The sequence below is a fragment of the Pteronotus mesoamericanus genome, unplaced genomic scaffold (genome assembly GCF_021234165.1).
Source record: "Pteronotus mesoamericanus isolate MK-2021 breed Mesoamerican mustached bat unplaced genomic scaffold, CSHL_Meso_final scaffold_85, whole genome shotgun sequence".
Classification (NCBI taxonomy): Eukaryota; Metazoa; Chordata; class Mammalia; order Chiroptera; family Mormoopidae; genus Pteronotus; species Pteronotus mesoamericanus.
In genome coordinates, this window is record NW_026555329.1 from 65,467,876 (window position 1) to 65,483,618 (window position 15,743).

The 15,743-nt window shown below is 61.0% G+C and overlaps 1 protein-coding gene across 1 annotated transcript in view; it reads left to right on the forward strand.

The window, feature by feature from the left end:
• Positions 1–368: 368 nt before the first annotated feature.
• The window catches only part of FLNC (filamin C), a 111,441-nt gene continuing 96,066 nt past the window's right edge, over positions 369–15,743 (forward strand). The window contains exons 1-21 of the mRNA XM_054563822.1: positions 369–1,115; positions 5,362–5,610; positions 7,172–7,269; positions 7,418–7,568; positions 7,664–7,782; positions 7,968–8,045; positions 8,254–8,416; positions 8,532–8,732; positions 10,079–10,216; positions 10,574–10,700; positions 10,843–10,979; positions 11,136–11,329; positions 11,443–11,556; positions 12,180–12,323; positions 12,545–12,668; positions 12,821–12,981; positions 13,182–13,272; positions 13,366–13,535; positions 13,751–13,868; positions 13,959–14,221; positions 14,605–15,202. Coding sequence (XP_054419797.1) covers positions 761–1,115; positions 5,362–5,610; positions 7,172–7,269; positions 7,418–7,568; positions 7,664–7,782; positions 7,968–8,045; positions 8,254–8,416; positions 8,532–8,732; positions 10,079–10,216; positions 10,574–10,700; positions 10,843–10,979; positions 11,136–11,329; positions 11,443–11,556; positions 12,180–12,323; positions 12,545–12,668; positions 12,821–12,981; positions 13,182–13,272; positions 13,366–13,535; positions 13,751–13,868; positions 13,959–14,221; positions 14,605–15,202 — 3,793 coding nt within the window. The 5' untranslated portion in view covers positions 369–760. The remainder of the gene's footprint in view (positions 1,116–5,361; positions 5,611–7,171; positions 7,270–7,417; positions 7,569–7,663; positions 7,783–7,967; positions 8,046–8,253; positions 8,417–8,531; positions 8,733–10,078; positions 10,217–10,573; positions 10,701–10,842; positions 10,980–11,135; positions 11,330–11,442; positions 11,557–12,179; positions 12,324–12,544; positions 12,669–12,820; positions 12,982–13,181; positions 13,273–13,365; positions 13,536–13,750; positions 13,869–13,958; positions 14,222–14,604; positions 15,203–15,743) is intronic.

Genomic DNA, 15,743 nt, shown 5'->3' on the forward strand with positions numbered 1-15,743 from the left:
CAGGTGGACAATACCCTGGGCTAGGAGCCAGGGTTCCCAGGCCCTGTCAACGTCCCTGCCACCAACTCATCCAGAAAATTCTGTCAACACAAGATTAGTGTGTTTTGCCCTAACCACTGGCCTCAGTTTCCCCATTGATCTCTTTAGTCCCGCCTACATCTACGAAGATGTAGAGGGGGCCTATTTCACATGTGACTGGCAATGCTTAGTTTTGGGGTGTTGGGTGCCCTCTCCCCCATTCCAGCTCCACTCTCTCCACCTCTCCAGCACTGCGCCCCAGTAACCAGCCCCCCTGGGCAGGAGGCGGGAGTCCCCCCCGCCCCAGGCTGCTGGGGCCGCGTGGGGGAGGGGAGGAGGGAGGCGGGGCGGCCCGCCTCTGTGCGGCTCCCACCCGCGGGCCGGGCGGCATTCCTGGGAGGCCGGCGCTCTGACGTGGACCCGGGGGCCGCGAGCGCGGCGGGGGGAACGCGACCCGGGGGCTTCTTAAACCCCCCGCCCAGGTCCGGCCGGCACTTCCCGAGCACCGCTCCGCCCCTGGAGGGAAAGGGAGAGAGAGAGAGAGAGAGAGGGAGAGAGCGAGCGCGCGGCCAAGGAGCGAAGAGTCCCGCCGAGTCCCGCCAGCCAAGGGCGCGAGAGAAGTTGAGAGCCGCTCAGCGACTGTCTGCGAGCCCCGCGGTCGCCCCGACAGCGCCCCCACAGCGCCCCCAGCCCCAGCCCCTGCCCGGCAGGCAGCGCAGCCCCCGGCCCAGCCCCCGCCAGCATGATGAACAACAGCGGCTACTCCGAGGCCGCGGGCCTCGGCCTGGGCGACGAGGCGGACGACATGCCGTCCACGGAGAAGGACCTGGCGGAGGACGCGCCGTGGAAGAAGATCCAGCAGAACACTTTCACTCGCTGGTGCAACGAACACCTCAAGTGCGTGGGCAAGCGCCTCAACGACCTGCAGCGCGACCTCAGCGACGGGCTGCGCCTCATCGCGCTGCTCGAAGTGCTCAGCCAGAAACGCATGTACCGCAAGTTCCACCCGCGCCCCAATTTCCGCCAGATGAAGCTAGAGAACGTGTCCGTGGCCCTCGAGTTCCTCGAGCGCGAACACATCAAGCTCGTGTCCATCGGTCAGTGTGGGCGGGGAGTGCCCCGAGGACGGGCTGGCTGGTGGGGGACGGGGGACACAGGTGCCGGTGGGCGCGGGGAGACGAGAGGGCGGAGGGCGGCTCCCAGCACAAGGAGGGGACCCCGGCTCGCCTGCCACCGACGCCGGGCACTCGGGCACCGCCTTCACGCCCCTCTCTGCACAGCGGCATGGGAGGCATGCAGGCGGTGACGGGGCCCAGAGCTACTCTACGCTCCCGCTACCCTCCTCTATTCGTTGTCCCCCTTCCTGCTATCGGGCAACGCCTGCCATGCTTAAGAGGTCAGGACCAGTACACATTACTGATCACTGGGAGCATCTCCCCCCAAACAAAGCCGCGGCTTCCCAACCTCCCAGCAGCTCCACTGGGAGGAGCGGGCTGAAGGCTAATCCCAGCCACTGCGGATCCTGGGGCTCTGGCGCCGAGCGAGAGCCGGTGGCCCGCATGTGCTCAGCAGCTGGGTTCATGCCCGGGGTCCGGGGCAGGCAGGGCCCTGCCTCAGAAACCTAAAAAGGCACTGAGCGAGCGCGGGAGCCTTAACCCCCGCCTGTCCTCCTCCGGCTCAGCCTGCCGGGGAGGGGGCTCCGCAAGTCCACGCCGGTCGGGCCCCAGCCCCGGCCCCTGAGCCGGGATTGGCTGCCGCTAACGGTCTGCGCCGAAGGGAAGGAGGGGAAGGCCTGTAGAAGGAAGTCATTGAGTGTAACCAGATTTGGAAGGTGTGTCTGTGCTGAGTGGGGGTGGGGAGACACTCTAGGCTTGGGAGCCCGGAGGCCAAGGTTGGATCCTGAGTGGCCAAAAATCGCCCCTCCCCTCCCAACCGCGATCTTGCGGGCTTGCTGGGGCCTGGGGAAGAGCCCTACCCCTGTGGTAGACCCCTGCCCGCGGTGAGCTCTTCAGAGTCCTGCTGTGATTTGCAGGGAAGAGCCCCTTGGAGCTTGCACCCCAGAACCCCAGGAGAGGAGTTTCACTTGGGGTCAGGTGCCTCCCCCGCCAGCCTGTCCCAGACACTACTCCAGATAACTGAGTGTCCGTCTACCCCTACTCTCCCTCAGGGCATCTCTAGGCCTCCTGAATTAGCAGCTGAGGTCAAACCGGGGCCCTTTGCCCTGTCCGGTCCCTTCTCTAGGCCTTACTCCCTCCTGCCCCAACACTGCCCCCCCACCCCACCCGCTCTGGCCTGGAAATAGCCCTGCCTTCGTGACACAGCAGATGTCTCTGAGCTTTCCAGAAGGACAAGCCTGAGGACAGGGGTGGGGGAGGGGCCCAGTGTGTGTGTTGTGAGGCTGAGGGCTGAGTGAGAGTGTGTTGGTGGCGGTGGGGGCGGTCAGAGAGGAGTCAGCCCTGGGGCCAGCACCCGGGCGCGCGCTGGGATTTGACAGACAAGCTCTCCCAGGTGGGGTCTCCAGAGGAGAGCTTGGAGTCTCACCACAACTTTATAGGAAACTGCGGCCTTCCCCTCCCCTCCCCGCTGCGGGGCAGCCAGCCCCACTCCAGGCCTCATCCTTCCTGAGCGCACCTCTCCCCTCCCCCATGGCGGTGCCTGGCTCGGGCCCCTTGGCTCAACTGTGGAGGGGCCGGCTCAGAGTAGAGGGGGAAGAAGCAAAAGCTGCCTTGGGGGCGGGAGGGAAGCGCCTTGGTTCCCGCTGAGAGGAAGGGAACCGCTCCCCATTTGGGCCAAGTGGCTCACTCGCTCTGATGAGATAAGCTGTCAGCAGTTCAGCTGCTGGGCCTGAGGCTGAGGGTGGAAAGGGGGGGCGCAGGCGGCAGGGGCTGCCCGAACCTGAGAGGGAAAGGGGTTTCCCACCAGGGGCAGCATCCTGCTTCCTCTAGTTCCCTCTGTTCTCTCGGTAGTGGTGGGAAGGCGCTGTCCTGGGGCCTCCTTTGGGCATTGTCTCAAGGCTGAAATTGAGCAGCATCTGCGCACCTGGGAGGAGGGTCAAAAGACTCCCCACTTTCCTTTCCAGGAGTGGGGTGGGCACTGAGAAGTCCGCCTCAAGGAGGGTTTATTCAGCCTGGGTTGAAGGAGCTGTGTGCCCTTCTTACCCCCCTCTCCCCTTCCCCCCTCCCCTTATTCCAGCCCCCCCCCAACTCCCTCAGCCCCTCCGAACAAAGAGACCTATGAGGCAGCTCTGTCCCGCAGCTGTTCCCCAGTTGCTATTCCTTTTCCTTGAGCCAACAGCCAAGGGAGGGGCTGGAGGGGACAGCAGCTGTCCCGGCACCTCCCTCGCCCGGCCTTCTCTCCTCTCCCTCCATTTGGGGCCTGGGGCTGCTTCAGGGGCTGGCTAGGGGGCTCCTCCCACCTCTTTGGGGTGTCCCTAGGCAGGCAAAGATGCGGCGGCTCGGAGGAAGCCCGGCTGGCTGGCTCGAGCTGAGCTCCTGTCCTCTGCCTGGCCTCAGAGGAGGGGAGGGAGAGGAAGGTCATTGATCCCAGAGCAGGACTGTAGACCCACCCCTCTCCTGCTCCAAGGCACAGTGGACCACTTGCTGTCTGGCCCACAGCCAGTTACTGGGGAGAAACCTCTTCCTGCAGCAAATATGAATGACCTCCCCCAAGCACCCCTCCCCCCACCTCCAGCCCTCCAGCCCTCCCACCCGGCAGCCCCCAGGCCTCCCCGCCCTGGGATCTGGCTCCAGTTTGCCAGAAGCGCTTCTGTAAGCACCAGCTTTGGAGGCTGTCGGGGCAGTGGGAGGCTGTGGGGCACTGGGTGTCAAGTCTGTGAAAGGGCAGTGGACCTGTGCGTTTGAGAGGGAGTGCGCTGGAGTACCGGGAGGCCGGGAGTGTGTGTCATGGAATCTGAGAGCTGCCAAACCATTGTGCTGCAGTGGAGCCAGGGGACAGGGGGCGGGCTGCGGAGCTGCTGGGGAAGGAAGGATGAATCAGTGAAAGGGTGGGGGAGCCAAGGGGGGCAGAGCCCTCAGCCAGAAGGACAGAGAGGCTGAGATTCTCTCACTGGGGGGCAGGTGGGGTTGGGGTGGGGATGCTGGGTTCCCCAGGCCGTTGGTCTCTGAAAGCAGTCCCCCAAGATCTAGAGAGGGGCAGGAAAAGATGTAGAAGGGGCGCCTCCAGCCCCACCCTTTCCCATCTGTCGGGCAACACCAGTAAACAAGGCTGAGTCTTCTGCCCCCTCCCAACCTCCTAAAAGCCGAGCTCGGGAAAGCTGATGGATTTCAGGCCTGCATCATGTTTTACAAATAAGTAAGTTTCCAGAGATCTATATTCTAGGCCACCCCCTGCTCCTGAATACTTCTTTCTGGCTGTTAAAGAGAAAGTAGGCCCCCCCAAATATTGGGGAACCAGTTCTGGTCCATCTTTTTTCTCAAAGGAGGGGCTGGGCGGAGAGTCTCAGCTTCTGAGTGACATTTCCCATGGCTCTTGTGAGACCTCACTGGCCCCCAGCATTTGATAACGGGATTTCCAGCCTTAACAGACCATGCACTGCACCCCTTCCCTCCTCTTAGAACTTGGTTCCAAAAGCCTTTTATGGCCTTCAGAGTACAATCTGGTCAGAACCAGGTTTTTAAAATATTCATTCATCCAGCATTTATTCAGACCCTACTAAGTTCTAGGCTCCAAGTATGGACAGACAAAACACACTGTCCAGAGTGAAAGAAGCCAGACAAAAGAGAGTGTGTAAAATGCAAACTAATCTATAGTGATCAATAGCAGATCAGATGTCGCCTGAGAAAGGGGGACAAGGAAGGGCTGGAGGAGGGATCACAGAGGGGTATGTGTAAAGGGGTCACGAAGGGAACTTTGTGGGAAGGTATGTTTCTTATGGCGATGGCTTTATGGGTATATACATATTGTCAAAGCTTAGCCAGTTGTACTCTCTAATGTGTGTGATTTGTGGTATGTCCAGCATACCTCTAAAAAACTGTTAAAAAATGAAACAAAACAAAGCAGTGTCTGCCCCCAAAAGACTTATATACCAGAAAATTGCATGGATCTCTGCAGCCTGATGGGAGGCCCACTCAAGTGCTGTGACAGAGGCAAGAGTGCCTGCTGTGGGGACACACTGGGAAGCAGCTGCAAAGGGAGGGACAGTAAAGGATAAAGGGGTTGGCCCCTGGGCTGGGTCTTACAGGAGGGTGAGAAATGGGCAGGCGGAGAAGGGAGTAGGTTCCAGAAACAGGAGGCAGGGGAGAGGATGCCCTGTGGAAGCAGAGGGGTCAGGGCAGTGGACGGCGGGGCCCTCCTGAGCTCAGCTTGTCCCTCTCCGCTCTGCAGACAGCAAGGCCATCGTGGATGGGAACCTGAAGCTGATCCTGGGCCTGATCTGGACCCTGATCCTGCACTACTCCATCTCCATGCCCATGTGGGAAGATGAGGATGACGAGGATGCCCGAAAGCAGACACCCAAACAGCGTCTGCTCGGCTGGATCCAGAACAAGGTGCCCCAGCTGCCCATCACCAACTTCAACCGCGACTGGCAGGACGGCAAAGCTCTGGGCGCCCTGGTGGACAACTGTGCCCCCGGTGAGTGGGCCGGCCTGCGCAGCGGGTCCCTTAGCCTGGAAGGGGAGCCGGGGGACGAGCTGGCGGTGCGGAGGCCTGCGGCAGTCAGATCAGAGGGCGTATCCGTGGGGGTCGCCCCCTTGTCGGCCGAGGCTCACTGCTGGAGTCAGCGCTTCCTGATTGGGTGTGCCAGATTCCGCGGTGGCAGGAAAAGGTTTAAACCCCTTGTTTTACAGACAAGGACACTGAGGGCCAGCGAGGGCCAGGGCCTTGTCCAGGATCACACAGCTCATCCGTGGCAGAAATGATCTAGAGCCCAGAGCCTTGACTCCCCGCTCCGTGAACTTCCTGCTTTGCCCCACGGCTGAGCTGAGCTGAGCTGAGAGAAAGGAAATGTGTTGGGACTTGTAGCAGCAAGCCCAGGAGTTAGACCTAGAGAAGGCTCTCCTTTGTGAGACCCTGGGACAGCTTTGAGAAGGGGCTGAGGCGCAGATAATGTGGGCTGAGGCTGGCATGGGACTGCCTGGTGGCAGGTGACTCAACCCTGGCCCGGTCAGGTCGGAGCAGTGAGGGGCCCATGAGAAGACCGAGGCTCCGCAGCCGGGGCCCTGCCCCACGTGCAGCCCCCTTTCTGCCCTTCATCTCCTGAGAAGACAGGTCTTCTCCCGCTCTAGAAGCCATGGTCCCTGGGGAGAATCCTCTCCCTGCTTGGGGTCAGCTGGGGAGCAGGGGGTGGGAGGCGGGGACACTAGCAGCCTGGGAGGCGTTCCCAGCTGCTGAGCCATTGCCCACAGCTGGTGTGCCTGCCAGCAGTGAGCTCAACTGTTCCGGCCAGTCGTGGATTCCAGCCTTTGAGCTGGCCCCTCCCCGCTAGCGAGCATCACCTCCCTGCCTCCAGGTCTAGCCTAGACCAAGCACCCCCTCACCCCTGCACCCCTTCTCAGGAGCGATCTGGGGCTGCCTTAGCACTCCTTTTGTTAGAAGAGCTAAGTTCTGGACAACGATAGAGAAATACTCATCCTCTCCCAACAGGCTCTTCAATGCCTCAGTTTCCCCAACTCGGCAGTTAGGAAGGAGAAGGAGTCTTATGCCCTAAGGCTGATATGGGAAGTGCTTGGAGACCTAGGACTTCAGGGCAGCTGTGAGGGGACCTTCTAAGGGATGGGGCAGAGGCACATGTGGGACAGAGACTCTGATCCCCTCTGTCCACCCCTGAGGCAGAATGAGTGGAGGGGCCTGGGAGAGGAACCCTCACAGGAGTCTGGGGTTCAGGGTCTGCACCGGAGCCGGGGCAGGCAGCGAGCTGGCCAGTAGCGCCAGTGCCAGGCTGCGGCAGTCGGAACAGAAAGGTCTCATTGTTGGCGCTAGGAAAGCCCGCCCGTCCCTAAACGGTGATGGGCATCCCAGCTGATAAGCCATAGCGTGTGTGAGCCATAGCGTCATAGCGTCGGGGGCTCAGCAGGAACCTGGCTGGTGGGAGGGGGTGCGAGCCTGAAGCCCGTGAGGGTGTTGGATGAGCACGTGCCGTGCCTCTGGCTGACTGTTTCCCCCTAACCATTGTCTCCCTCCACCGTCTCTGCAGGCCTCTGTCCTGACTGGGAGGCCTGGGACCCCAACCAACCTGTGGAGAACGCCCGGGAGGCCATGCAGCAGGCGGACGACTGGCTGGGGGTGCCCCAGGTACACTCGCAGTTGGGGTCCGGGAAAGCACAGGGACGGGAGGGCCGAGGGTGGAGGTTGGGTGTGTAGGACACGTGGTCAGGATGTGGGAAGAACCAAGCTGCCAGGTAAGGCGGGCACTCTGCAATTCCATTCCTTCCTGTGGCAGGTGATTGCCCCTGAGGAGATTGTGGACCCCAACGTGGACGAGCATTCTGTCATGACCTACTTGTCCCAGTTCCCCAAGGCCAAGCTCAAACCTGGCGCCCCGGTTCGCTCCAAACAGCTGAACCCCAAGAAGGCCATCGCCTATGGGCCTGGTATGTGTGGAGCGCCCACCAGCCCTCCCTGGCCAGCTGGGCACCTGCTGGCCTGGCTCTCCTTAAGTCACCTGCCTCTGCTTTCTGCCCCGCAGGCATCGAGCCCCACGGCAACACGGTGCTGCAGCCGGCCCACTTCACCGTGCAGACGGTGGATGCCGGCGTGGGCGAGGTGCTGGTCTACATTGAGGATCCCGAGGGCCACACTGAAGAGGTATGGAGCGGCCACTGGGGGTAAAAGGAATTAGTGTGACATTGGAACCAGAGGCCACAGGCCAACAACAGGAAAGGCCTGGAGGTAGCTGCCAGAGCCGGCTGCTCTGCTGGCGTGTGGGGGCAGCTGCACCATGGGGCCACCAGACAGCCACTGTGACTTCCAATCCATTCCCTTCCCAATAGGCCAAGGTGGTTCCCAACAATGACAAGGACCGCACCTACGCTGTCTCCTACGTGCCCAAGGTCGCTGGGTTGCACAAGGTATCGCCCCACAGGCCCTCCCCTGTGCTCCACTTTCTGTTCACATCCTAGGCTCTGGCTGGGGCGACCCCTCTCTCAGCTCACAGCCCACGGCCCACTTCCCACCAGCCGCCCACGTCCCACCCTCCTTGGCTCCGCTCTTCCCCTTCACAACCCACTCTCAGAACTGCTTTCCCCAGGAAGCTAACCTCTGAACCCCGACCCCTAGGTGACTGTGCTCTTCGCTGGCCAGAACATCGAACGAAGCCCCTTCGAAGTGAATGTGGGCATGGCCCTGGGGGATGCCAATAAGGTGTCCGCCCGTGGCCCTGGTCTGGAGCCCGTGGGCAACGTGGCCAACAAACCCACCTACTTCGACATCTACACTGCAGGTAAGGGCGGGCCTCGGGGCTGTCATGGCTGTGGGTGTCGGGGGGGCTGGGGTTAGGGATCCTCAAGCAGCTCTGTGTGTCCAGTGTTGGGGCTGATGGCCTTTGTCTGTGGCAGGGGCTGGCACTGGTGATGTTGCTGTGGTGATCGTGGACCCGCAGGGCCGGCGAGACACAGTGGAGGTGGCCCTGGAGGACAAGGGCGACAGCACGTTCCGCTGCACATACAGGCCTGTGATGGAGGGGCCTCACACGGTGCACGTGGCCTTCGCCGGTGCCCCCATCACCCGCAGTCCTTTCCCCGTCCATGTGGCAGAAGGTAATGGTCCTTCACCCGCCCCCACAGTCACCCTTGCTGAGGCCAGGACACAGGGAATTGCCACTAAATTCCCGGTCTGAGGATTTATGGGAAACAAAGCACTAAATCCAGGGCTGGGTGGGGAGCCAGCTGAAGCCTTCAAAAGGGCAGAAGGAACAGCCGGGGTGGGACTCTGGAGAGATCGCGCCCTCCTCATCTTTCCAATCCCTATCCCTGAGGAGGATCAGGAGAACACAGTGAACGATACCAAACAGGTGCCACCTGAAGGACTGACGGGGAAGCGATAGGGCCATGTGGTAGGGGCACGGATGGTGAGCAGCGCATGCCAGGCCCTCCGGGGGTGACTCCCTTATGTGGCTCTCTCCCTGCTGCTCAGGGAGGCCTTGCCACTGCTCACCCGCTCCATACCCATCGTCCACCAGCAGGCCAAGGGAGTGGCGCTGCGTTAGTGCTCCAGCAGAAGCGGGCCCAGGCTGGGCCGCAGCTGACTGGCCTCGCCTGTGCTATGTGGCATGGCCTAGGCCGTGTGGCATGGCCCCCTCTTCCGTGGCATTCTGTGACAGGCCCCAGGTCCCATGCTATTGCTGCGTTCTGCGGCAGATCTAGTGTCTTCGCCACTTGCCTGATGATTTCTGTGGTAAGACCTATCTTATCACAGGGTCTGTGTTATTGCCTGGGTTCCGCGGTGGGCCCCGGGTTCCGTGCCGTTGCCCGTGTTCCGCAGCGGGCCTGGATCATGTCATTGACCATTTTGCGGCACTCTATGGGCTCCATGGCATTTTATGTGTTCCGGGGCAGGCTGAGGTCGCCGTCCTTTAGCTCCTGTGTTCAGTAGCAAGGCCTGGTTCATTGCCCCCACAGCGTTCTGCGGCAGGCTGATTTCCACGCGTTGCTGTGGCCCGTGGCAGGCTTCGTGTTACATGGGATCCCTCTTGTTCCATGGTGTTGCTGAGTGTTTTGAGGCATGACTTAGTTTCTAGAGCTGCTCTGGTGGCTCTGAGAAGGCTCTAGGTGCATGGCCTTGGGGTAGGTGAAGGGCCCTTCCCTGTCTCTCTTCGCGCCATGGCTCTGCCATGCCTCTGTCCCAAGCAGCATTGACTCGGAGCACCCAGCAGGAAGGGTTTCTTATAACGAGCCTGATGGGGGTCTGTGGCCGCTCCTTGCCCAGCGTGGCTCCCAGCAGCCCCGGTTGTGCTGGGCACCAGGGAGCACGGGGGAGGCTTGCATGAGGCAAGGGCTTGCTGAGGGGATCAGGAGGACCGTGAGGCGGGGGATGAGTGGGGAGGGGCTGAGTCTCTGTCCAGGAGCCCTCAGCACCGCAACCTCCTCTCACCTCTCCTCCCCAGCCTGTAACCCGAATGCCTGTCGTGCCTCTGGCCGGGGTCTGCAGCCCAAGGGCGTGCGTGTGAAAGAGGTGGCTGACTTCAAGGTGTTCACCAAGGGTGCTGGCAGCGGAGAGCTCAAAGTCACAGTCAAGGGACCAAGTAAGTGCCAGGGCCCAGGGCCGGAGACGGGGGTGGGGGTGACAGGGGTGGCGGTGGGGGGGCGGGGCAGCAAGGAGGAACGTGGCCAGTGGTTTCACTTCCTGAGAGCCTTGACGGTCAGCCCCACACGACCCTGAGAGACTCCAAAGAGACCCTGACCAGAGGCAGTGCGAGACCTGAAGCACGCAGTCTCCTCTGCCTCAGTTTCCCAGTGTGCCAGCTGGGAATGGTCCTCTCTGCTGTAGGTGCTACACTGGGCTGTGAGGTACAGGGATGGCATGTGGGCCCTGCCCGACATGCAGCTCTGTCCGTGGAGAACTCACACACCATTGATTCCTGCTTCCCTCCTCTCCTCAGAGGGCACAGAGGAGCCCGTGAAGGTGCGGGAGGCTGGCGACGGTGTGTTCGAGTGCGAGTACTACCCTGTGGTGCCTGGGAAGTATGTGGTGACCATCACGTGGGGCGGCTATGCCATCCCCCGCAGGTAAGCACCGTGCGCCCGCTGCCTCCCTGTCCGGGTCCTCACAGAGTGAAGGGAGCCGGCTGCCCCGGCCTCTGCGGGAACAGGGTCAGGGGGCTCTGGCGGGGTGCTTCCCAGCGCCAACACTGGCTCCTTCTCCGCCCAGCCCCTTTGAGGTACAGGTCAGCCCAGAAGCAGGAGCGCAGAAAGTACGGGCCTGGGGTCCCGGTTTGGAAACAGGCCAGGTGGGCAAGTCAGCCGACTTTGTCGTGGAGGCCATTGGCACAGAAGTGGGGACATTGGGTAAGTGACTGAGTGGCAGCAGGTGGGAATGCTGGGGAGTGTTGGCATGAGACAAGGAGATGGGACATGGGAACAACTGGCGAGGGGGTGCTGGGGGAGCGACAGGGTGTCCAAGCTGCCTTGGGTGCCCTCTGACCCTCCCCATCTTGCACCCAGGCTTCTCCATCGAGGGACCCTCGCAGGCCAAGATTGAGTGTGACGACAAGGGGGATGGCTCCTGTGACGTGCGGTACTGGCCCACGGAGCCTGGGGAGTACGCTGTGCATGTCATCTGTGATGACGAGGACATCCGAGACTCGCCGTTCATTGCCCACATCCAGCCAGCCCCACCTGACTGCTTCCCAGACAAGGTTTGGTCTCACCTCCTGTATACCGGCCCGGGATGGGGCGACCGGGCCCGGGATGGGGCGATTGGGCCCTCCGCCAGCCCCCAACCCGACCTCCCTCTCTTGCCCCCGCTCAGGTGAAGGCCTTTGGACCTGGCCTGGAGCCCACTGGCTGCATCGTGGACAAGCCGGCGGAGTTCACCATTGATGCCCGTGCAGCCGGCAAGGGGGACCTGAAGCTCTATGCCCAGGTGGGAGATTGCCCAATCTCACTGCCCCTCACTGTCCTGGGCAGGGACCCTGGGAGGGTGGAGACGGGGGAGAGGCCTCCAGCCGTCACAAGATTGATTCTCACTGGTCCATAAGAACTATGAAAAAATTTTAAATAATTGTGTTTTCTTACCGATAATCTTAAAAACACACTTTATCAAAAGCATTTTATACTAATAATTTAATTAGAAGATATGATTTGACAGAGATTTGGCAGTTTGCCACGTCAGTTTCTCGTACTGGTGTGCGTTGACCCCTAGAGGTTAAGAAACGTCTTCTTGGGTCCAGGAGGATGATTCTTCTTTAGAAAGTTCAGTGTTCAATTTTAGGAACATTGATTTAGCCCAGTCTCTGTCCTGCCAACACATTGCAGAGACTTAAGCTGGGAGACCAGGCTACGCAGATGGCCGAGAACCTGGTCTCTGGGCTCCCAGGGCACTAGCCATAAGAGCATGCGCTGCTAGGTCCTGTGGCCTGAGGACTGGGTGGGGGAAGGAGGCTGAGTGTGTGAGCTGTGGGTAAGGACAGCCTGAAACCAGCAGAGGGCGCCAGTGCTCTGAGGAGGACTGAGCCCTCTAAGCACCTTGCTTGATAATGCCCACAGGACGCCGATGGCTGCCCCATTGACATCAAGGTCATCCCCAATGGCGATGGCACCTTCCGCTGCTCCTATGTGCCCACCAAGCCCATTAAGCACACCATCATCATTTCCTGGGGAGGCGTCAACGTGCCCAAGAGCCCCTTCCGGGTACGTCCTCCTTGACCTGTCCTGCCCACCTCCAGGGGCCTCAGAAGGAGGGTGGGGCCCCAGGAAGATGCTGTTTGTCCCTGGATCCTCGTCACCGCTCCTCATCTCAAAGCCCCCTCGAAGAAGCTAAGATGGTCCCACTAAGGCTGGGGCAGTTAGTGCTGGGGAAGGGGATGGGCTTGAGGAAGGGCACCGTGCTGAGCACTGACTCCTCCCCATAGGTTAACGTGGGAGAGGGCAGTCACCCCGAGCGGGTGAAGGTGTACGGCCCTGGTGTGGAAAAGACAGGTCTCAAGGCCAACGAGCCCACCTACTTCACCGTGGACTGCAGCGAGGCGGGGCAAGGTTCGCCCAGACTGGGAGTGGGGGAGGGGTTGGGGGTGGGGGTGGGCAGTGTCTCGGCCCATGAAGCCAGTACTCTGGCCGGAGCTGTAGGGGACCTGAAGGTGGGAAAGATCGTTGAGCCCCCCTCATGGCTTTGTGCCTGCCTTCCCTAGGCGACGTGAGCATTGGCATCAAGTGCGCCCCTGGCGTGGTGGGCCCTGCAGAGGCTGACATCGACTTTGACATCATCAAGAATGACAATGACACCTTCACAGTCAAGTACACACCCCCAGGGGCTGGCCGCTACACCATCATGGTGCTGTTTGCCAACCAGGTGTGCCACCCTCAGTTTTTGGCAGTCACCCGTGGCCTGCGCCCCACCCCCGGGTATAGCAGGCAGCTGGACATGCCGCCGTTGAGGGTGGTGGAGGACAATTCTGCAGCCACTGATTGTGCACTTCTTACGCCTCAGGAAACAGGGGGCTCTTTCCGAGGCTGCTTTTTCCGCCCTGACCAAGTTTTTTCCTCACCCAGGAGATCCCTGCCAGTCCCTTCCATATCAAGGTGGATCCATCCCATGATGCCAGCAAGGTCAAGGCTGAGGGCCCTGGGCTGAACCGCACAGGTGGGTGTCTGGGCAGGGACTGAGCATGGCTGGCTGGAGTTGGGGCTGGATGGCCTCCAGGCCCTCACCGTCATGTCGGGGTGGTCCCCCCAGGCGTGGAAGTTGGGAAGCCCACCCACTTCACGGTGCTGACCAAGGGAGCGGGCAAGGCCAAGCTGGACGTGCACTTCGCCGGCGCTGCCAAGGGTGAGGCCGTGCGGGACTTTGAGATCATCGACAACCATGACTACTCCTACACCGTCAAGTACACGGCCATCCAGCAGGTGAGCTGTGGCTTCTCCCATGCCCCCGCCTCCTGGCTCACAGGCCCTGGGTTCCCTTCCTCCAATCTCACAGATCAGTCCTGGATCTTGGCCCCTTTCCGGCCTCCTGTCCCCTCTCACTATGGATCTCTGAGCCTTAAGACCGTATCGGCCAAGGGCATGTTGCCAGGCTGTGTCTAAGCCACCCAGCTCTGACCCCCTATTGTACCCAATAGGGCAACATGGCAGTGACGGTGACCTATGGCGGGGACCCTGTGCCCAAGAGTCCCTTTGTGGTGAATGTGGCACCCCCATTGGACCTCAGCAAAGTCAAAGTTCAAGGCCTTAACAGCAGTAAGTGGGGCAAGACGTGCCCTGGGAGTGAGGGATGCTGGGAGGATGGGCAGGAGTCTCTGCTCACGGCATCTCTTGTCCTCTGTGCAGAGGTGGCTGTTGGGCAAGAACAGGCCTTCTCCGTGAACACACGAGGGGCTGGCGGTCAGGGCCAGCTGGACGTGCGGATGACCTCACCCTCCCGACGCCCCATCCCCTGCAAGCTGGAGCCCGGGGGTGGAGCTGAAGCCCAGGCTGTGCGCTACATGCCCCCCGAGGAGGGGCCCTACAAGGTGGACATCACCTATGATGGTCACCCGGTGCCTGGCAGCCCCTTTGCTGTGGAGGGTGTCCTGCCCCCTGACCCCTCGAAGGTGAGGAGCTAAAGGCTGATTGGAGCTGGGAGTTAGGTGCTTGTAGGGAAGACAGATGAGTCACGGAGCAGAGGCTGGGGGGCCATATGTCCTGGAATGGCACAGCCAAGGACCCAGGGTCAAGGCAGTCCGCCACCCCCAGGACCTGCCTCTGAGGCAGCTCAGTTATTTAGAGCCTGGCCTGGGACTAGACCTGGGCTTGAGTCCCAGATCCACTAACTGGGACAAATGATTTAATCTCTCTGCCTCTGTTTCCTCACTTGGAACTGTTGTAAGCACTCAGTCTGTAGTAGCTGCTGCAGTTGAAGGCACTTGGCTGGGTGGGGAGCCATGCAAGGGAGAGACCAGGTGTAGGGAACCCACGTACTTGCTTCTCTCCTTAGGTTTGTGCTTATGGCCCTGGTCTCAAAGGCGGTCTGGTGGGCACCCCAGCACCATTCTCCATCGACACCAAGGGGGCTGGCACCGGTGGCCTGGGGCTGACCGTGGAGGGCCCCTGCGAGGCCAAGATCGAGTGCCAGGACAATGGTGATGGCTCATGTGCTGTCAGCTACCTGCCCACAGAGCCGGGCGAGTACACCATCAACATCTTGTTTGCCGAAGCCCACATCCCCGGCTCACCCTTTAAGGCCACCATCCGGCCCGTGTTTGACCCAAGCAAGGTGCGGGCCAGTGGGCCAGGCCTGGAGCGCGGCAAGGCTGGCGAGGCAGCCACCTTCACGGTGGACTGCTCGGAGGCGGGCGAGGCTGAGCTGACCATCGAGATCCTGTCGGACGCTGGCGTCAAGGCCGAGGTGCTGATCCACAACAATGCCGACGGCACCTACCACATCACCTACAGCCCCGCCTTCCCCGGCACCTACACTATTACCATCAAGTATGGCGGGCACCCTGTACCCAAATTCCCCACCCGCGTCCACGTGCAGCCTGCTGTTGACACAAGTGGCATCAAGGTCTCAGGTCCTGGGGTGGAGCCGCATGGTGAGTAAGACAAAAGGAGCCAGGAGCTGGTTACGTCACCAGACAGGGAGCCTGGGGAATCAACGGGAGGGAGAGAAGCAGGGCTGGGGGCTTAAGGGGCCAATGTGGGGTGGAGGGAGGGCTTGGGGCAGCCCTGGAGTCCTTAGGGCTCAGACACCCCAGAGAAAGAGCCAAGGGCAGGGGCAGGGCATGGAGCTTCGCCTCTGCTCTTGCGATACAATTGCATCTGCCTGTGGGCAGTTTTCTGGGGGAGATTCTCAACTTTCACCAGTGTAAGGGGACCGTGATCTGAAAAAGCTAAGAACCGTGCTCTGGAGGGTGCAAAGGACACTTTGGGGTAGAGATGACGAGAGTCAGGAGACAGTTCAGCTCACTGCAGTGACAATGTTATCACCTGCCGGGGCTACATCTTGGGCTGGGTGCGAGTGTGGGAGCGCAGAGAGCTGTAAGACTGAAACCTGTTCTTAAGGGGCCCACAGCCTGGGCTGCTGACGGGTGTGAACAGAATGTCACTGTATGGTAAAAGGAGTGAAGGCAGGGG